Source organism: Hyla sarda, chromosome 4, assembly GCF_029499605.1.
Source record: "Hyla sarda isolate aHylSar1 chromosome 4, aHylSar1.hap1, whole genome shotgun sequence".
Classification (NCBI taxonomy): Eukaryota; Metazoa; Chordata; class Amphibia; order Anura; family Hylidae; genus Hyla; species Hyla sarda.
In genome coordinates, this window is record NC_079192.1 from 227,309,747 (window position 1) to 227,332,517 (window position 22,771).

Here is a 22,771-nt window from a genome sequence, read left to right on the forward strand (position 1 = left end):
CGCCGCGTGTGGTAAAATAAAAAAAGTTATAAGGGTCAAAAGATTTTAAACACATACATTTTCCTGCATGTATTAATGATTTTTTCCAGAAGTACGACAAAATGAAACCTATATACCGTATTTTTCGCCGTATAAGACGCACTTTTTCTTCCCCAAAACTGGGGGGAAAAAGTCGGTGCGTCTTATACGGCGAATACACCCCTATCGCGGCGGTCCCTGCAGCCATCAACGGCCGGGACCCGCGGCTAATACAGGACATCACCGATCGCGGTGATGCCCTGTATTAACCCTTCAGACGCGGCGATCAAAGCTGACCGCAGCGTCTGAAGGGAAAGTGACACTAACCCGGCTGTCTGGTCGGGCTGTTCGGGACCGCCGCGATTTCACCGCGGCGGTCTCGAACAGCCCGACTGAATAGCCGGGTTAGTGCCTACAGGACACCGGGGGGGACCTTACCTACCTCCTCGGTGTCTTCTCCGTTCAGGGATCCCCTGTATGGCCGGCGATCTCCTTCCTCGTCATCACGTCGTCGCGTACGTGCGTTGGCGTGCGTAACGACGTGATGGCGGCGACGGAGAGCGAGGATACCCGGCCGGCAGCAGAGACGTTCCGGAGCGACGGGGACACGGCAACAGCGATGGAGCGACATCCAGGGCAGCGGTGACGGGTCCGGAGCGGCGGGGACACGTGAGTATTACCTCCTCCTGCAGTGGTCTTCAATCTGCGGACCTCCAGATGTTGCAAAACTACAACTCCCAGCATGCCCGGACAGCCAACGGCTGTCCGGACATGCTGGGAGTTGTAGTTTTGCAACATCTGGAGGTCCGCAGGTTGAAGACCACTATTGGGTTAAAAATCTTTATTTTTTTAGATTTTGTCCCTAAAAATTGGGTGCGTCTTATACGCCGGTGCGTCCTATAGGACGAAAAATACGATAAGTAGGGTATAATTTTAATTGCATGGACCTACAGAATAAAGATAAGGTGTCATTTTTACCAAAAATTTACTGTGTAGAAACGGAAGCCCCCAAAAATTACAAAACAGCGTTTTTTCTTCAATTTCGTCGCACAATGATTTTTTGTTCCATTTTGCAGTAGTTTTTTGGGTAAAATGACTGATGTCACAGTAGTTAATACAATAGAAATCTCCAATAAGGTTGGCGTAAGCCTGCCTCCTGTTGTTGAAATTCTGAAAAAACTAATGGCCAGTAAGCTGTTTACAACCAGATTTTCCAGCAGGTATGCTCGAGGAAGGAATGCCAAAAGAATTGCAAGTCAGATAGGAACAAGGTTGCTAGAACAACATGCGACTGTACATTTCACAAAACTTTTTAGTTTTTAATTCTGTTTCTAGTTAGTTAAAACCTTGAGTATATTGCATATTGTAATACATGTTGTTTTTTTTTTTTTTTAAGAAATTATGGGGCAGATTTATCAAACCTCTCTGAGACAAAACTGTCTTATTTGCCCATAGCAACCAATCACAATTCAACTTTCATTTTACCATCACAATTTGAGAAATGGTAGCTCATATGTGAATGGTTACAACAGGCAAATACAATTGTTTGGTCTCATGTAAAACTAAGGGTATCTCATCTTATGTGATATGTCCTTTTGTGATGACTTTTGAAAATTGTGAATGTAACCTTCTATATTAACTTCCTTTTGCATTGCCTATAATTCTGCACATAACAATTATCCATGCAATGCCTCATTGTTTTACCAGATAGCCTTTCTGGTTCAGAATTATTTGATTGTCTTCCCCATCATCATTCTTATAATTCAACCCCCATAGTGATCTTCAGTTACTGAGTCCCTACCCACAGCCTTTTTGACCACTGTGATGGTAAAATACAGGAGGGGGCGGGGGAAACAAAAACATCTGCACAGACAGAATACATTTTGTGTACTATTCCTTGAGATATCTTGTGGCCTACCTACCATTAATAGCAGCAGACTTAGCTGGTGGCCACTCACACAGCACAGTAGCTATCACTCCTCCTATCACTCATCCATCTACCAGTAGAAACATTCCTTCACAATAGTCCTAATCGTATATACTCCTGCTTTAAGTGACTAGTGTGACCAAAGTCTTCTGCACTTAACCTACTTCCATTGCTCTCTCCTCTTCCCCTCTTGTTGAAGGAAATTTTGCTGACACTGACAACTGCATTTGAGGCAATGGGAATTAAACATCTCCAATTGGTACCATCAACCATGTATTGCTGAGTTACTCAAATATCCCCTACAGCATATTTCCCCAATTCTCTATCATATCCACACTCACAGAACTGCCTGATTTAATGAACTGAAGCACTACGAGAAGCCTATCTACATCACCCTCCCCTCCTGTGTTTATATTGTAACCACTTAGAACATGCTGGAGCTAGCCATGGTGCTGATTTTTTTTTCGGGTTTCTGGAAAACCTCAACTATAAGCACTATTCTGTGCTGGCAGTTCTGTGAATAGAGCCAAACAGAAGCATGTATGAAATTTCAGTATTGAAGAATTAAATAAAGGTTCAGTAGCCAAGATGTAATTTGATGATCTGTGTGGGAACAATTCACACGTGTTCCAAATAATTTTAACTTCAGCTTTTTCTGCAGTGTTATCCAAGATAGTGTACTTGTGGGGTTTCCGAGTATTTTTTTATTTTAAAAATGAAATTAGCGTTCCTGCATATATTTTAAGCTAACATATTTTTCATTAAATTACATTGTTTTCTATTTTGTTCTTATTCATCTAGAAGTGAAGATATTAATAGTTAGTTGTTATTAAAGGTTGTCTTGTTAATTCAAAACATGTTGGGCAGTCCATATTTAGTGATTGATTCTGCACAATTAAAGGCTATAAACATCCTTTTTTTATTCTTGCTCTGTACTTGCAAAAAAACATTCTTCATAGGTCTTCATTAAAAATTTAGCAGAACTTTGTACATCAGTCAAGGATGAGTTTTGGTGGTGATGGTGGCGAGACAGAAGGTGTGCTGGACTGTGGCACTTGAGCAGCTTGCACTTTACTGGCGAATGTCTCAATGTTAAAGGGGTATTCCAGGCAAAAACTTTTTTTTATATATCAACTGGCTCCGGAAAGATAAACAGATTTGTAAATTACTTCTATTAAAAAATCTTAATCCTTCCAATAGTTATTAGCTTCTGAAGTTTTCTGTCTAACTGCTCAATGATGATGTCACGTCCCGGGAGCTGTGCATGATGGGAAAATTTCCCCATAGGAGCTGCACAGCTCCCGGGACGTGACATCATCATTGAGCAGTTAGACAGAAAACAGCAACTCAACTTCAGAAGCTAATAACTATTGGAAGGATTAAGATTTTTTAATAGAAGTAATTTACAAATCTGTTTAACTTTCCGGAGCCAGTTGATTTATAAAAAAAAAGTTTTTGCCTGGAATACCCCTTTAACATCAGTGTTGAGGGATAGCCAATGTCATTGTTTACATCTACCACAGTAGTGCACCTACATTCCTGTATTGTATTCTAATTGTTACACATCCACACCATTTATTTGGTGTAGGATTCCATTGTGGCACTTGTAGTCTTTTGCAGGCATCCTCCATTATATGCATTTTTATGCTGGGGATCGCCCTTAGCAACGGATTACAAGAGCAGGATCTGCTCCCCTAGTATATATGCACAACTGCATTTGGGGTTGAGCATCTCCTGACATTTGAGACCACATCTTTTTTGTTGTTTACAGCTTGCACCTGGCCCACATTTCTTTATATACAGCTTTAGTCACAACCTGTGGAAGCCCTTTGTGTGCAGTGAGGTTTGAAGGCGGGCCCGAACGCAGATGTGACTGTGACGGGCATGCCTGCCTCCATATCTCGCTGGTGCTAGGTAGCCTGTGTGTCTGCTCATAGGAGACTATGCAGCGGATTTTGCGGAGCCTTTGTTTTGTTTAAATTGATAAATAAAAACATAAAATCTGGGGGGAAAAATCTTGGCTTGTTCCATTGGCTGTCATATTAGATAGGCATTTACCACTAGACATTTCTAATAAAGAATAACCACTTCTAAAAAAGAATATCTGCATAATATACCATCGTAACACGGCACTATGTTGCTATGCACAAAGTTCCTGCGACCTTGTATTAATGCAGATTTGATCATTAAGATACCTATCAAATGTCTGTGACAAATATTCTAAAATGTGTGACTTAAATTTTTCTAATGAAGTGCCACCAGTCAATGTTTACTACTCCATTTGATTCTCAGACATATAATATACCAGTACCTTTTGTAATAGTGTAATAAACCCAGCCCAGTCCATGCTTTCTTTTGTGGCTTCATAGCCTTTATAATTATTAGAGCTTAACATTGATCTGTTTCCTAGTTCTCTGCCTAAGGCATTCAAAGCACCTGTGAAAGGCTTGTAAAGTTCAATACTATCTGTTCATTTGTGTGATTGCTCTTGTTTGCAGCAAACCACTAAATTATTAAATGTATTTTAGCCATAATAAAGCAAAGACAGATACTGGTTTAGTGTACCGTTGGGCCTATAAGAAATGTACATAATAATTCCATTGTAATACATTTGCATACTTTGTATTAATATGGTGATGATTACATTTTAAGTATTTTTATGAAAGCAACAGTTTAGTTATTGCCTTTTCATTAGACTAGTGTTTTCCAACCAGGGTGCTTCCAGCTACTTATTGTAAAACTACAACTGTCAGCATGCCCGAACAGCCGAAGGCTGTCCAGGCATGCTGGAAGTTGTAGTTTTGCAAACGCTGAAGGCACCTGGTTGGGAAACACTGCATAAGACTAATATCTAAAAGGAAGCAAATGGTTCATAGTGCTTAAATAATGTATAGCTGCTTTGTTTGAGAAAGTAGGATACGGGATAAGATGTCTAGTTGCAGGGGTCCTGCTGCTGGGGACCCCCGTGATCTCTGGGCTTGCAGCGGCGGTGTCCGGAACACGGATGCTTGAAGCTTCTGCGTTCGTGACCTCATGTCATGCCCCCTCCATTCATGACTATGTGAGGGGGCGTGCCGGCTAGTACATAGCCACACCTCTTCCCATGAACATGAATGGAGAGGATGTGGCTGCTGTGATAGAGGTGCTGCAACGAAGATCGCGGGGGTCCACGGTGGCAGGACCCACGCTTTTAGACATCTAATCCCCTATCATTTGGATAAGGGATAAGATGTTTTTATTGAAGTACCACTTTAAAAGTGTTCAGGCTGCTGGTAAGTAACAGGTCGGTCTATTTTGGAGACCTAGTTTTGTCACTAACTTTTGTTAAATGGGACTAGTACCTATTGCTGTATCCTGGCGTTTTTGGTAAATATTTTTCCTATTTTACAATTATGATATGATTGTTTATTTTTTTATGTATTTATTTTTTGTTTAACCCCCTTGAGGACAAAGCCCTTTTTGACCTTAAGGACGAGGCTAATTTTCATTTTTGCACTGTTGCCTGTTGTTGTTTTTTCCTCCTCCCCTTCATCTACAGACACATATAAGGGCTTGTTTTTTGCGTCACCAATTGTACTGAAAACACTTTTTTTTTCTAACATACTCTGTGGCGAAATAAAAAAAATTGTGGAGTGAAATTAAAAAACAACCGCCATTTTGTAACTTTTGGGGGCTTCCATTTCTACACAGTGCAGTTTTTCGGTAAAAATTACACCTTATCTTTATTCTGTAGGTCCATACGGTTACAAGGATACCCAATTTATGCAGGTTTTATTTTATTTTACTACTTAAAAAAATTATAACTACATGCACCAAAATTAGTATGTTTAAAATTGTCAACTTATGGACCCTTTACTTTTTTTTTTTACGCATACGAGGCTATATGAGGGCTCATTTTTTTGCGACGTGGTCTGTAGTTTTTAATGGAATCATTTTGGTTTTTCATTGGACTTTTTGATCACATTTTATAAAAAAATGTTTTATGGTGTATGAAGTGACCAAAAATGCACAATTTTGAACTTTGGTATTTTTTTATGCATGCGCCATCAACAATGCGGTTTAATTAACATTATATTTTAATAGTTCAGACATTTACGCACATGGCGGTACCTCATATGATTATTTTTTATTTTATTTCAAAAAATGGGAAAGGGGGATTCAAACTTTTATTAGGAAGGTATTAATTAACTTTTTTAAACTTTTTTTAACACTTTTTTTATCACTCATAGGGGGCTACAACATTCAATCTGTTGGTTGTATTTACTGATTAATGCTATGCCATAGCATAGCATTGATCAGTGTTATCAGTGCTCTGCTGCTCCAGCCTGCTGAGCAGGCATGGAGCAGCAGAACACCGATCATACAGCGAGGAGGCAGGTGAGTACCCTCCCGCTGTCCTCTCAGCTGATTGGGATGTCACAATTTTGTCTGCTCCATTGATCTTCCAGGACATTTTACTTTTGTTTTATACACCGCAATAAGTTTTGATTGCGGCGTTGTTAATGCCAGGCATCGGCCCGATCGGCAGTGCGCGACATTAACCCTGGGTCCTGGCTGCTGAGAGCAGTTGGGACCCACTGGGTTTGACACGCGCTCAGCTCATGAGCGAGCTTCAAACCCTGGTAACGGGACTCAGGAGATACGCCCTTTGTCCTTAAGTACTGGGAAGTAAGGAGTACCCGTACGCCCTCCGTCCCCAATAGGTTAGTTTCATTTTTTTTGTGAGTAGATTAAAAAAAAAAAAAAAATAACAAGCAATGAAGCATACATAGAGTGAAGCAATATATAAGCAGCTCTCTGTGACATCCAAATTAGCCTTTATTTGTATAGCAGTTGCATATTCTACATCACTTTAAAGTTATAGAAAATGAAACACTGTTTATATATTTCATTTTTGTGCTCCCCTAGGATAACTACACTTTTGCACAACCAGGAATTCAGAAGAAAGTGAAAATGCTGGAGGAGCTGGTTAGCCGTATTGATGGTGAGTTGCTTAAGACAGGTCTCGCATGGCCTGGTTACTGTACTTAGTGATCGTACTACTCCTATCAGAGCAATTATGTGTTGTGCCAGACTTCCTTAGATTCTCATATGGAATGTCATCCTCAATAAGTGTGGCACAGTGGTGCCTGAATGACTTCTACTATGCATCATTTAAAGGGGAGCTAGTAGACCATGAGCCTTTTCCATTATTTGTATTAAGCCTCCATAATGGGAATTCAATTGTTGGCTTCTTGCAGCTATGAAAGACCAGGTACAAGGAAAAAAATACATCATGCAGTTTAAGCAAAGTTCAGTTATTTATTAATTTGAAATGGTCTATTCTTATGGTGCCTGGTTTCAAGGTTTTCTGTTTATTTTACAGTTACTCTTGAGTTTATTCCTTTTTCATAGCTGTGCTATTAGAGAAAATGTCAGTAAAGTTTGAGATAAATCATTGTATGCGCAAACATGATTTGTAGTTAGACGTCCCTGTTCTTATAAGAATTCCCTTTGTGAGATGCTGACTGTCATCATGCCATTGCAAAATTTAATTAAAAGAAATTCTACAGATAATGCATGGCCATTCTTAACATATTCTCCTGATAGTTTTTTAAATTAATGAACAGGGCATTAACAAAGTGTTGCCAAGCAGAACTAAGCTTTTTGTGACACATACTTGTCGATGATGGGACTGAAAACAAAAATGATTTTTTTTCCTCCCATCTTCCAGAAATAGCTTAAAAGAATCTTGTTAAAAGATTTAATTCCATCTGTTTTTTATTTTATTTAGTCTAAAATGCTAGATTTTACACTAAAGCCCTTGCATATTTTAAAGCTGGTATTAATACAAAGGGATTTATATCCTGGAAATGAACAAAAGAAAAGACATCAGAAAACAGTCTTCACACTTCACGTAGGAATGTCTGTCCTCTCACCTCTTCAGTTGGTGAATAATGGCGATGAATAATAAAGTAACACAAGGCAGTAGCAACTTCAGATTGACAAGGTGAAGAGATAATTGTGTATTGTGTAGAAAACTAGAGTGTTGGAATTCCTTCATTGTATCTTTGTATGATTAAGAATGTTGAAGGAATTCCAACACTCCTCATCAATATATCAAATGGAATGACAATGGATATTGGTTCTAATGTTGTAGAAAAATATTTACAGTGCTAAGGCTAATAAAGCTTTACATTGTATTACATTATATTTCTATTATGTATTGTAAAATCTGTCTGTGGAACGAATAGATCAGTGGTGGACTTTATTGCACATTATTATATACTTATAGCATTCTGTAATTAACCCGTCATGGACCCGTTGTCAATGTTCATAGCCAAAGTTCATACCATGACACCTAACATTTACACAAAAGCTTTGTCTTTAGGGAACATGCCATATAAATTACATCCCAGGCAGAATAATAAAATCTCAGGTAGGCGAGCCACTCTATTGCAGTGAAAACTTTTTGAGTGTCTTACTGATACTTTGTCAGGGCATCACGACAGCTGTAGGATCTGTGTCAGCCTGTATATTGCCTTTACTTATAAATTATTAAAAAAACCGCAGAAAACCACTCTAGTTTGCTGTTTTTACATACATTGTTCATGAATAGAATAATAAAATGTGTATTTAAATATTTTGAATAATAAAGCACATGAGCATGTTAGTTGTTTACTGTTCTTAGTTTTGTGTGTGATGGCTGCAAGTAACTAGATTGTCTACTCAAAGCTAACCTCTACATTGTGCAATGTATGTCATTTCAGATGGGTTGCTATCTTTTTTTCCGCTGTAGGCAAAGCTTTTCACCTAGATCTGAATCATTGGTTTGAGGATAGATAGGTATGTGAAAGGAAATCAGGGAACCAGGTATGGAAGGTTCATTGTAAAATTACAACAGTGAAATAGCTGAGAAACTAGTTGGGAGTTAATACATTACTTTTCTTACTCCTACTACAGTTAAAGTCTTACATTTATTTTTACCTTAGTCACAATAATTAAAATTGTTTTTCCTAACATTTAATCTGAATACAGTGCTCCCTCAAGTTAAAATATTCATTGGTTCTAGGACAAACATTGTATGTTGAAACCATTGTATATTGAGACCAGAACTCTCACACACAGTGTTCCAAAAAAAGTAAAACAGAGCCACCCTCACCTGGTGTCCTAAGGAGCAGCTAACCCTGGAACAGGTACAGTGGGGATCAAAAGTTTGGGCACCACAGGTAAAAATTTGTATTAATGTGCATAAAAGCCAAGGAAAGATGGAAAAATATCCAAAAGGCATCAAATTACAGATTAGACATTACTATAATATGTCAACAAAAGTTGGATTTTATTTCCATCATTTACACTTTCAAAATAACAGAAAACAAAAAAAATGGCATCTGAAAAAGTTTGGGCACCCTGCAGAGTTAATATCTTGTACTGCCCCCTTTGGCAAGTATCACCGCTTGTAAACGCTTTTTGTAGCCAGCCAAGAGTCTTTCAATTCTTGTTTGAGGTATCTTTTCCCATTCTTCCTTACAAAAGTCTTCTAGTTCTTTGAGATTTCTTGGCTGTCTGTCATGCACTGCTCTTTTAAGGTCTATCCATAGATTTTAAATTATGTTGAGGTCAGGAGATTGTGAAGGCCATGGCAAAACCATCAGTTTACACCTTTTGATGTAATCCCCCGTGGATTTCGAGGTGTGTTTAGGATCATTATCCATTTGTAGAAGCCATCCTCTCTTTAACTGCAGCTTTTTCACAGATGGCATCATTTAGCATCCAAAATTTGCTGAAATTTTATTGAATCAATTTTTCCTTCTATTCGAGAGATGTTCCCTGTGCCACTGGCTGCAATACAACCCCAAAGCATGATTGATCCACCCCCATGCTTAACAGTTGGACAGAGGTTCTTTTCATTAAATTCTGTTCCCTTTCTTCTCCAAACGTACCATTGATCATTCCGACCAAGAAGTAACATTTTAACCTCATCGGTCCACAGAACTTGTTTCCAAAATGCATCAGGCTTGTCTGTATGTTCATTTGCAAAGTTCAAACGCTGATTTTTGTGGTGAGGACGTAGAATATGTTTTCTTCTGATGACTCTTTCATGAAGACCATATTTGTACAAGTATCTCTTTATAGTGGGATAGTTTACCACAACTCCAGTGTCTGCCAGATCTTTCTGGAGGGATTGTGCAGTCAAACGTGGGTTTTGAATTGTTTTTCTCACAATCCTGCGAGCTGTTCTGTCTGATATTTTTCTTGGTCTTCCAGATCTTGCTTTAACTTCCACTGTTCCTGATGACAGTCATTACTTAATTACATTCCGGACAGAGGATATTAACATCTGAAAATGTTTTGCTATCTTCTTATAGCCTTCTCCAGCTTTGTGAGCATCAACTATTTTCATTTTCAGATTTCTGGACAACTGCTTAGAAGAACCCATGGTGCTGATTGTTGGGGCAAGGTCAGATGAGTCTGGGCATTTAAAACCTTTGAGATGTACATCACCTGGTCTTCCCAGATGATGATTGAGAACAATCTATGACACTGGCAGGTCTCAGCTTTGCAAAGGGGGCAGTGCATGCTATAAATTCTGCAAGGTGCCCAAACTTTTGCAGACGCCATTTTTTTTGTTTTCTGTTATTTGAAAGTGTAAATGATGGAAATAAAATCTAACTTTTGTTTACATTAAAAGAATGTTTAATCTGTAATTTGATGGCTTTTGGAGATTTTTTCATCTTTCCTTGGCTTCTTTATGCACATTAATACAAATTTTTACCTGGGGTGCCCAAACTTTTGATCCCCACTGTAGAGAGTAGTGCAGAATATGCAGTACCTTCCTGTAATGTACTGAGGCGCTACCAGACAGGTATACAGATGCACATGGTTAGTATTTTGTAGCATTGCTTTTAACCTCTTAATGACTGCTGTCATGAGCTGTAACTTACAAGTGACACCTGCTTTCAACTGCTAACACCAGACTTTCTGACAGTTTAACCCTCTGCAATAGCAATTTTAACATTCAGAGTGTGAACCGACGGGGTGCCACACCTGTCAGGGTGTTTGAATGGCTACCGTGGCAGATGGAGGCTCACTGGGGGCCTCCATGCCTGACATAGAGAGATCTGCCTCAGGCAGGCTGTATTAGATGTAATTACACCCCCTCCCATAGACATTAATCGAAGGAGCGTGGTGTGATGTCACAAGGGGGCGTGGCATTACGTCACATCTCCAGTCGTGGAAACCCGGAGGTTTTCAAAACTAGAGACGCAGCCCCTCATGTCGGAGCTGCGGGCCCCCCGCGATCAGATATCTTATCCCCTATCCTTTGGATAGGGGATAAGATGTTTTTGCCCGGAATTCCCCTTTAAGCCTTCCAGTTCTTATCAGCTGGTGTTCTTCAGAGAAAATTGTGTTTTTCTTTTAAGACTGATAGCAGTGTTGTCTGCTGCCACCTCTGTCTGTGTCAGGAACTGAAGAGGAGCAGGAGAGGTTTGTTATGAGGATTTGCTCCTGCCCTGGACTGTTCCTGATACAAACAGAGGGGTCAGCAGAGAGCTCAGTAGTCAGACCGGAAACGACTATACAACTTCCTCTGGAGCATACAGCAGCTGATAAGAACTAGAAGGCTTAAGATTTTGTATATAGAAGTAATTTACAAATCTGTTACTTTCTGGCACCAGCTGATTTGGGGGGGGAAAAAAAGTTTTCTCTGGTACACCTTTCTATGCCCTACACGATCTCCTAAAAATATATATGTATGATGCCTATATAATGGTTTCAAATGAAATGCACACTGTCTCCAGTAAAGTTCATTAAATACCTGCACTATTCAGCCTTGCACACAATGCTGAATCGCCCAAAGATATTCCAGGCGAAGATTCTGTCTGGAACGTGCAGTGCCAAAATCATTGGCAGACGGACCCAGCTGTCGTGCGAAGTCTCAATGACTGCAAAGCAGTCTGGCAAAAATTCCACAGTGTGCGCAGTGCAGCAGAATCCCATTAAAAGCAGTCTGGCAAAAATTCCACAGTGTTCACAGCGCAGCAGAATCCCATTAAAAGCAATAGGACTCTGCTGCAAGCAGACTTTAGCTGCGGCATTCCGTTGGCTGAATTTCAGCAGTGTGGACGAGGCCTTACCCTTCTAGCATTTGTTGACATCCACATAGTTTGTGCATAGGTTGAGCCCACATTATGTCCAAAAATTGGATTTGAGCTGTCACTATCATTACCACAATCTATCAAGTGAAGATAGATGGGTTAAACCTTCAGAGCCTATTGTCTAGCACTACTTGACCAGTTCTTCATCTATCCTGCATAATGACTGGCAAGAAGTAGAGTAGCAAAAATATTGCTAAGCTGCTGGATTTCTAACTCATGATAGCTCCCACAGGACAAGCACATCCAGAAGACGATCAGAGAGGTAGAATGGATTGTTGCCCACAATCCTAAGTGCAATGTAAGGAATAAAAGTGTAAACAAATGGATCTACCTTCAGAGTCTTTTATAGATAAGTCATTGCTCTGTAGATACGCATGCTAGCCTTCCAGTGTGCGTAGTACGGGAATACTGGGTTGGGGGATATTCACCCTTTTTTTTCCGTTATTTGTGCCACATTTGCATAAAATGTGGAACATGTTAGCGTCACATATTTAAACATTTTTCACATGATTTTTACTTTATTAGCAACAGCAGGGTTTAGAATAATACACCATGTACTTTTAGTTCCAGAATCAACATGGTGCAGGAGATTTTCAGGGGCTTCTTGCAAGAGCCCTGGACTGGACGTGCTTTCATAAATTTTGGACAGGCCCTACCCCCACAATTTTGAAAATGAGGACTTTATGTAGAATTTACTGTATTTAAAAGTGGCAATGATTTGCTGTGTTAGTCATTGCACACACCTGGTTAGCTCCTATACTCATTGCCAACTATTTCATGTTTTGGATATAAACTACTGGACAGCTGCTTGCTGCATTTGCCCATGCATGGAAAGATAAAGAGCTATTGCATTTTTAGAATGTAGAAAATGTACACTTTATTTATTTATTTTGATAGCCCAAGATTGATGTTTATATAAGTTTAAAAATGTTACCTACCGTATACCCAGATTAGAGGCATCTCTGCATTTACTCTATTACTGTATATACTCAAGTACAAGCAAACCCGAATATAAGCCGAGGCCCCTAATTTCACCCCAAAAACCCAGGAAAAGTTATTGACTCGACTATAAGCCTAGGGTATGAAATACATCATCCCCCCATGTCATCATCCCCCCTTTCATCATCCATCATCACCCATGTCATCATCCAGACCCCCGTCACCATCCCCCCCCCTTTCATAATCGCCGCCTGTCAATCCCTTCATCAGTGGTCTTCAACCTGCGGACCTCCAGATGTTGCAAAACTACAACTCCTAGCATGCCCGGACAGCCATCAGCTGTCTGGACATGCTGGGAGTTGTAGTTTTGAAACCTCTGGAGGTCCGCAGATTGAAGACCACTGCGGTCTTCGTCATCATCCAGACGCCCCCTTTAGTTTTCTCCTCACCTCCCCTCGTTGGGAAGGAAGGGTGAGCTGGTCCGGGCCATCTATGTTGCAGGGACCGTCCGGTGGGGAGGGTTATGGGCTGTACATTTGGACCCGGGGGCCCTCTTCTCTGCGCTCCGGGCCTGCCCCAGACTAGTGACGTTGCCTTGCAGACGACGCACAAGGACGTTCATGCACAGATGGCCCGAACCAGCTCACCCTTCCTTCCCACCGAGGGGAGGTGAGTAGAAAACTAAATGGGGGTGTCTGGATGATGACGAAGGCCGCAGTAGTCTTCAACCTGCGGACCTCCAGAGGTTCCAAAACTACAACTCCCAGCATGCCCGGACAGCCGATGGCTGTCCGGGCATGCTGGGAGGTGTAGTTTTGCAACATCTGGAGGTCCGCAGGTTGAAGACCACTGAGAAGGGATTGACAGGCGGAGAGTTCACTCGAGTATAAGCCGAGGGGGGGCGTTTTCAGCACGAAAAATCATGCTGAAAAACTCGGCTTATACTCGAGTATATACGGTACACATTTATTATTTTTATGAGGTGCTTCTTAATTTTGTATTCCTATTGTTTATACTTACTTCCCTGTTTAGTATACTTAGATCCAGAACGCAGAAAGAGCACCAGAGCTGTTTGTACTTAAATGACACCCAGCTGAACCAGTCAAATAAAACATTGCCAGTCAGATATTCCATTAACTAGCAAACAAGCAATTCAATCAAGTATTTAAAGTGCTTGTTAGCAGTGAACAACTGTTTTCAGTCTTGGAATGTTCAGTAGCATCTTTATTTACATTGATAGCTGAATGCCTTTTTCTCATTTAGCAAAGCACCCTGGTTTAAAATAATTTCTTAAAGTTAGCATTGGGAATGATGCATCAAGGACAAATGAGCTGGTTAGTTAGCATGCCATAAGAGATTATTTCCTTCTGTCCTTATAACCATTGGCGTGCCTGTGGATTTCTTGTGTATCTAGCACAAAAAGGTTAAGTAATGTTTTAACCTTCCTCTCTCCGTCCTTTACTCTTTCAAATATGTTGCACTTTGCACAAGCTCAGTGTAGCAAATTGGCTCTTGTAAAAATTGGAATCCATTGAGGACTCTTGTATCCAAGTTCTGCAGATGTTAGACATTTGGCGATGTTCTTGTTTGGCTCCATCTGTACATTTGTCAGCTGATTGAAGCGTATCTGGTAATTATGTTAGCATTCCAACTCTATAACACAAATATTTTAGACTTGAGCCTTCTGTTTTACGCTAAATAAATACATTGTAAATAATACTTATATTTAAAATTTTTTTTTTTTTTATCAATACTCAATGAAAATATTAACCATTATATTGTTATTGTCTTTTAAATCAATTTTTTTTCCAAATTGGACTTGGTTTTTAGTAGTATACTTTAAATAAAAATAGTTTGTTAACGTGTACCTGTTTGCAATTTTTTTTTATATATTGAAGATAACATTATATGTATTTTTGTATTGTACATTGGTTAAAAATTTGTATATTTTTAGTAAAATAATCTTCTGCTATTGTCCGTTTGTGTCTCTGTGTGGAGACGAAATACAAGCGAAGCCTGGAGACACAAAGACAATAGCTGTAGGGACAAGCCAGGATTTTTTTCACCCAAAAATATACGCATTTTTAAACCAATGTATATTACAAATATACTTTATAATGTTGTTATTTATATACCGTATATACTCGAGTATAAGCCGAGTTTTTCAGCACGATTTTTCGTGCTGAAAACACCCCCCTCGGCTTATACTCGAGTGAACTCCCCCACCCGCAGTGGTCTTCAACCTGCGGACCTCCAGAGGTTTCAAAACTAGAACTCCCAGCAAGCCCGGGCAGCCATCGGCTGTCCGGGCTTGCTGGGAGTTGTAGTTTTGAAACCTCCGGAGGTCCGCAGGTTGAAGACCACTGCGGCCTTTGACATCATCCAGCCCCCTCTCACCCCCCTTTAGTTCTGTAAAGTACTCACCTCCGCTCGGCGCTGGTCCGGTGCTGCAGGGCTGTCCGGAGAGGAGGTCGTCCGGTTGGATAGTGGTTCCGGGCTGCTATCTTCACCGGGGAGGCCTCTTCTAAGCGCTTCGGGCCCGGCCCCAGAATAGTCACGTTGCCTTGACAACGACGCAGAGGTACGTTCATTGCCAACGTACTTCTGCGTCATTGTCAAGGCAACGCCTCTATTCCGGGCCCGCAGCGCGGAGAAGAGGCGCCCCCAGTGAAGATAGCAGCCCGGAACCACTATCCCACCGGACCACCTCCTCTCCGGACAGTCCTGCAGCACCGGACCAGCGCCGAGCGGAGGTGAGTACTGTACAGAACTAAAGGGGGTGAGACGGGGCTGGATGATGTCGAAGGCCACAGTGGTCTTCAACCTGCGGACCTCCGCAGGTTTCAAAACTACAACTCCCAGCAAGCCCAGACAGCCGATGGCTGCCCGGGCTTGCTGGGAGTTGTAGTTTTGAAACCTCTGGAGGTCCGCAGGTTGAAGACCACTGAGGGCGGATGATGACAAGAGGATGATGAAGGGGGGGTGTGGGATGATGAAGGGGGGTGGGGATGATGACAAGGGGATGATGAAGGGGGGGTGTGGGATGATTACAAGGGGATGATGAAGGGGGGTGGGGATGATGACAAGGGGATGATGAAGGGGGGTGGGGATGATGACAAGGGGATGATGAAGGGGGGATGTGTGGGATGATGACAGGTGATGATGATGAGGGTCTGGATGATGACAGGCGGTGATGATGATGAGGATGTTAATGACGGGGGTCTGGATGATGACAGGGGGGGGGGGTGATGTATTTCCCACCCTAGGCTTATACTCGAGTCAATAACTTTTCCTGGGATTTTGGGTTGAAATTAGGGGTCTCGGCTTATACTCGGGTCGGCTTATACTCGAGTATATACGGTAATATAAAAAGTTTTTGCAAAGACAGGTACACTTTAATTTGTACATTAAGCTGGTTCATTTGTTGATAACCTACTTGAAGCTCTAGATTTATCTTTGGGGTATGGCATCTACTTTATGTGAACTTAAAAGTAATTTTACAGCCTAACCCTCCATTCAATAAATGCTTTAAATACAATAAATACTCAATGGAAATAAAATGTAAATAAATGTTAATATAAACTTTCACCTATATGATACAAGTAAGTGGGCTCTTTCCAATATTATTTTACTCCGGTAATTAGGGAATTAACTTATATCGATTAGTTTTTATCCAAGGTAGCAAATAGAGTAAGCTTAAAACACACACTGCTGTTTCATACAACAAATGATCAATATTTTGACGATTTTAGTTTTTATCTTTCCAGGTTTCTGCTATGTACTAGAGGTTTTTATGGCTGTCAGTCTTTCAGTTTTCACAAGCATTTACAATAACATCCCATGTCGTTCTGCTGGATCTGTCACCTTTTCCATGTTTTAGATGACAAGCACAAGGCAGTTATCTGCAGATATTACTTTGTTCAGCACTTGATTTCGAGATATATTTTGTTCAGCAGCTATATGTTGTCTCTGGTTTGTGCACTTAAAACACAAGTAAATATATGTTGCTTTTTGTAATTATAAAGCTTTTTTAATTTGGTTAAATTTCCATAACTGCTGTTTAGTATGGTCAACCTGCAGCTTAGTATAGTTGAAACATATACAGTGATACAGTACATTTATAGTGCAATAAAGTATAAAATTAGTGCAAAATCAATAAACAAAATATAATAATTTTTGAAGCTATGATCTCCTTAACAATGCCAAGAATAGACATCTCTCAGATAGTAAATTTAGCTGTAGTGACCAGTGACAGGCAGCTGCTGCCAAGGCAAATAAAATCATGGGGTACATCAATAAGTACATAGATGCCCATGACAAAGAAATCATTCTACCGCTGTAAAAATCACTTATCAAACCACACATAGAATACTGTGTACAGGACTGGGCACCAGTGTACAAGAAAGAGATATGTCAGGATCCGGATACTGTGAGGATACTGGTGGTGGATCCTCTGTGTCAGTGGAGTGATGACGTGGGCCGTACCAGGGGAACGGAGTCTAAGGCGTTACTGGTTTTCACCAGAGCCCGCTGCAAAGCGGGATGGACTTGCAGCGGCAGGTAACCCCCAGGTCGTTCCACCCCATAGCGACTCAACCCCAACTGACGGCTGAGATAGGCGCGGTACTAGGGATTAGGCAAGAGCAAGGTCGGACGTAGCAGAAGGTCAGGGCAGGCAGCAAGGATCGTAGTCAGGGGCAACGGCAGAGGGTCTGGAACACTGGCTTGGGACATACAAGGAACGCTTTCACTGGCACAAGGGCAACAAGATCCGGCGATGCTGGGAAGGGGAAGTGAGGTAATATAGGCATGGACACAGGTGTATTCACTAATTGGGCCAGGCGCCAATCGGAGGCGCACTGGCCCTTTAAATCGCAGAGAGCCGGCGCGCGCGTGCCCTAGGGAGCGGGGCCGCGCGCGCTGGGACTGAACCGACGGAGAACAGGACGGGTAAGGAGACTGGGATGCGAACCGCGAGCGGGCGTGTCCCGCTTCTCGGGTCGCATCCCCGCTGGTGACATTAATGCAGCGCTCCCGGTCAGCGGGTCTGACCGGGGCGCTGCGACAAGGTGAACGCTGCGAGCGCTCCAGGGAGGAGCGAGGACCCGGAGCGCTCGGTGTAACAAGATAGTGGAACTGGATTGGGTTCAAAGACGGGCAACCAGAGTAATATGCGGAATATGAGGACTACAGTACCCAGAAAGATTATCAGTATTGGGGATATTTAGTTTAGAAAAGAGAAGGCTTAGGGGCGACCTAATAACTATGTATAAATATATCTGGGGACCTTACCGAGATCTCTCCCATGATCTATTTATACCCAGGACTGTATCTATAACAAGGGGGCATCCTGTATGTTTAGAGGAAAGAAGGTTTCTACACCAGCACAGACAGGGGTTCTTTACTGTAAGAGCAGTGAGACTGTGGGATTCTCTCCCGGAGGAGGTGATCATGGTTAAAGGGGTTCTCCACCATAGGGAGATTTTAGTACGTACCTGGCAGACAGTCATGGACATGTTTAGGAAGGATATGCGCTTGTCTTGGGGCTAAATGGCTGTGTTGTGAGATTACCATATTACTTTGGCTAGCTTTTTGTGAACTGCTATTTCCTGTTTGACTTTTCTTTTTTTGACTACAAATCCCACAATTCCATATTCCTCCCTCCCACACATCAGCCACCCCACCCATTGAAACATAAATGAGCTGCATCCATTCAAATCAGTGTGGTTTTCAATCAGGATGCCTACAGCTGTTGCATATCGATCTCTCTCCCACCAAGCGATACATCCATCCATCCATTGAAGCAGACAGGCTCCCTGACATCAGCTGACTAGTGAGTCAGGTCTCGGCCGCATTGCAAGCTGGGAAAAATCTGAGACAACAGTCATTTTGTATGCTGTTAAAAATAAATATTGGGGTGAAAATTACATAAGAATTGTGAGAAAACCGTCACACACAGGTACAGACACTATATTATGAACTGCACTAACTTTACAGCCCCTGTAGCATAGTCAAATTAAAAAAATCCTGGAATACTCCTTTAACGCTGTAAAAGAGTTCAAAAGGGGTCTGGATGCATTTTTGGAGAGTAATAACATTGCTGGTTATGTATACTAGATCTATAGGGACAGAACGTTGATTACAGGATTTATTCTGAAGCCATATTTGGAGTCGGGAAGGAATTTTTTCCTTTAGTATGAGGGGTATTTGCCTTCCTCTGGATCAACTCAGTAGGGACTCATTAGGGGTATAGGTTGAACATGATGGACGCTGGTCTTTTTTCAACCTTAGGAACTATGTAACTATGTAAGATAACAGCAATAACTGCAGACACCCAGAAAGGTGGTGTTACTGCTTCTCAAGTAGATTACAGTATGTACGTATGATACAGCAGACCTGATGTTTTAGAAGTATAAATCTATAGCACAGAATGCTAAATCGTTTCATAAATTTTTTATCATTATTAATTTTCATGAACATTTTACAATAACATCTATTGTATTACCACATAACATACAAACCGATAATACACGGTGCACATTTTATATAATCAGGTTTTGTTTTTTTTAACAGTTTTCAAGCCTATGGGAGGGGTGTGATAGCTGTCACACCCCCTCCCATTAGCTTGCATTGAGGGGCGGAGCGTGACGTCACACGGGGGCGGAGGCGTGACGTCATGCGCCGTCGGCCCTGTGGTCGCCGGTAATCAGACCCGGAGCGAACACGCTCCGGGGTCTGATTATGAACGGGGTGCCGCGTGCAAGATCACGGGGGTCCCCTGCAGTGGGACTCCCGTGATCAGGCATCTTATCCCCTATCCTTTGGATAGGGGATAAGATGTCTGAGCACCGGAGAACCCCTTTAAATGTCACGTGTAATGTAAAAAAAAAATAATAATTTTACAACACGCTGGAAAAGTTTTTGTTCTAAAAGGAGTTCAAGTAGCAAAGCAAAGATATTTTCTGAGCATGAGAGCATTTTCTTACTACTGCTGATGTTTACTTATTATATTTAAAAAGAATAGTTACTGTTACTGTTTAAAATTTTGCAAATTTTAGGACTCCTGATGAAATTAAAATATTGTGTTTAACCAAGTGCACACTAGCTATATAGAGCAGTTTCCCCTCCTTGGTTGTCATACATGAAGTTAGGGAATTACATCATCTAGGCATCCACTCTGTTCCTGTTCACATCCTTCTCTGAAAGCAGGCCCCACCCTCCTAAGAGACACAGACCATGGGGTTTCTGCCCTGCACTGATGAGTCATGCTCTCTTTAGTGTAGAGAGCTAGGAGGTGTGTGCAGCCTCAGCCAATCAGACACAAAACCTATCTTTGCTGCTCAGATCAGGATGGTTGGGGCTGCTTTAAGAGAGTGATCCGGCTGACAGAGCAGAGCTCCTATGATTGTTGGTAGATGTAGACAAGTGGAGAGAAGGGTGGCAAAGAATATGAAGCAGCCAGAGAATACAACAGAGGCAACATATGAAGCAGGATGGTTTACAGGGAACATATTCAGGAAGTGTGGTGGCTTTGGAGTTTCACATTGTGTGTGTGTGTGTGTGTATGTATGTATATATATATATATATATATATATATATATATATATATATATTTATTTCCCATGAGTACCCCTTTAACATATTGTGAGAGTGTAGATGGAATATTCCTTAATGTTTCAATACAAAGTAATCTATGTTGCCAACTATCTGTCTCTGATAATAGTGTATACTATTTTATTTTCCAATACCAAAACATGTAAACCATTTTTGCAAGAATAACATTGAAATATGGCGAGTTAGTACTGAGTGAGTCAGGGGTCATATGAGCCCCTTTTTTTTTTTTTTTTTTTTTTTTTTTTTTTACACTGCTCAAAAAATAAAGGGAACACTAACTCCAAGTCAATCACACTTCTGTGAAATTACACTGTCCGCTCAGGAAGCAACACTGATTGACAATCAATTTAAAATGCTGTTGTGCAAATGGAACAGACAACAGGTGGAAATTATAGGCAATTAGCAAGACACCCCCAATAAAGGAGTGGTTCTGCTGGTGGTGACCACAGACCACTTCTCAGTTCCTATGCTTCCTGGCTGATGTTTTGGTCACTTTTGAATGCTAGCAGTGCTTTCACTCTAGTAGCATAAGACAGAGTCTACAACCCACACATGTGGCTCAGGTAGTGCAGCTCATCCAGGATGGCACATCAATGCGAGCTATGGCAAGAAGGTTTGCTGTGTCTGTGAGCATAGTGTACAGAGCATGGAGGCACTACCAGGAGATAGGCCAGTACATAAGGAGATGTGGAGGAGGCCGTAGGAGGGCAACAACCCAGCAGCAGAACCGCTACCTCCGCCTTTGTGCAAGGAGGAGCCTGCCAGAGCCCTGCAAAATGAACTCCAACAGGCCACAAATGGGCATGTGTCCACTCAAACTGTCAGAAACAGACTCCATGAGGGTGGTATAGGGGCCTCTGTCCATAAGTGGGGGTTGTGCTTACAGCCCAACACCGTGCAAGACGTTTAGCATTTGCCAGAGAACACCAAGATTGGCAAATATGCCACTGCTAAATGTCTTGCACAGTGTTGGTCTGTAAGCACAACCCCCACCTGGGGACCTCGGGCCTTCATACCACCCTCATGGAGTCTATTTCTGACAGTTCGAGTGGACACATGCACAGATGAAAGCAGGTTCACACTGAGCACATGTGACAGACGTGACAGAGTCTAGAGATGCCGTGGAGAATGTACTGCTGCCTACAACATCCTCCTGCATGACCAGTTTGGCAGAGGGTCTGTAGTGTGATTTTTCACTTTGATTTTGACCGTGACTGCATTTCCAGACCTCCATGGGTTGATAAATTTGATTTCCATTGAAAATTTTTGTGTGATTTTGTTGTCAGCACATTAAACTATATAAAGACGAAAGTATTTCATATGATTAGTTAATTCATTCAGATCTAGCATGTGTTATTTTAGTGTTCCCTTAATTTTTTTTGAGCAGTGTATTTTTCTCCTAGTCTTTCAACAAGTGAAAACAAAAAATAAAATTAATTGATAAAGTATTCCTGTTTTTGGTGGACTCCAATTGGTTGCCCTTTTTTTCTTAATTTGAGTAGCTAGGAGATGTATATCATGGGGTGTGTTTTTGAAGCTGTGAATTAATTTAAACTTTGAGGATGTTTTAGCATTTCCATAGCTTGTTCTGGTTTATATTAGGTGTTCAAAGTTTTCTAGTTCCTGTACAGGAACATTTAAAGAAGTTCAATGTGAACCCAGTACAATCTTGGATGTGTAATTATGTATTTAAGATATCCACAGTTCAATGATGCGGAGAAATAGTTTAAGATTAAGTAATCAAAAGTTAAATCCCTTCAATAGGAGTAGAAAAGCTTCTAATGCATGGGTGCTTTGATTGTCATTTACTGATATAGTGATTTCCAAGCAACGCTCTATTTATCTACATTTCACAGGGGAGAGGGAATTTATCAGTTGTGTTTAATTCATTTAAAATTTTGTGATTAAGATATTTTCTTTAAAATTACATGATTTCCTATTTGTTTTATTTTTTTTATCCTTCTGCCACTTAACAAGAGAATGTTCTTCGCATAATAATCACAATTACCCTTCACTACAACCTGGGGTAAAACTAATGATGCATTACACATTCTGCAGATTTTTTTAATTTTTTTTTAAGAAGGGGGAAGGATTTGTGTCTATCAGTCAGGGAAATCTTATTCTGAAACGCTA

The 22,771-nt window shown here is 41.2% G+C and overlaps 1 protein-coding gene across 5 annotated transcripts in view; it reads left to right on the forward strand.

The window, feature by feature from the left end:
* TBC1D22A (TBC1 domain family member 22A) overlaps positions 1–22,771 on the forward strand; it is a 576,359-nt gene that overhangs the window by 269,674 nt on the left and 283,914 nt on the right. For 4 of the 5 annotated variants that reach the window (XM_056573700.1, XM_056573701.1, XM_056573702.1 and 1 more), the window contains exon 10: positions 6,854–6,929. In XM_056573700.1, coding sequence (XP_056429675.1) covers positions 6,854–6,929 — 76 coding nt within the window. Of the gene's footprint in view, positions 1–6,853; positions 6,930–8,694; positions 8,739–22,771 lie in introns of those variants that run through there. The other variant, XM_056573704.1, reaches the window with a different exon arrangement.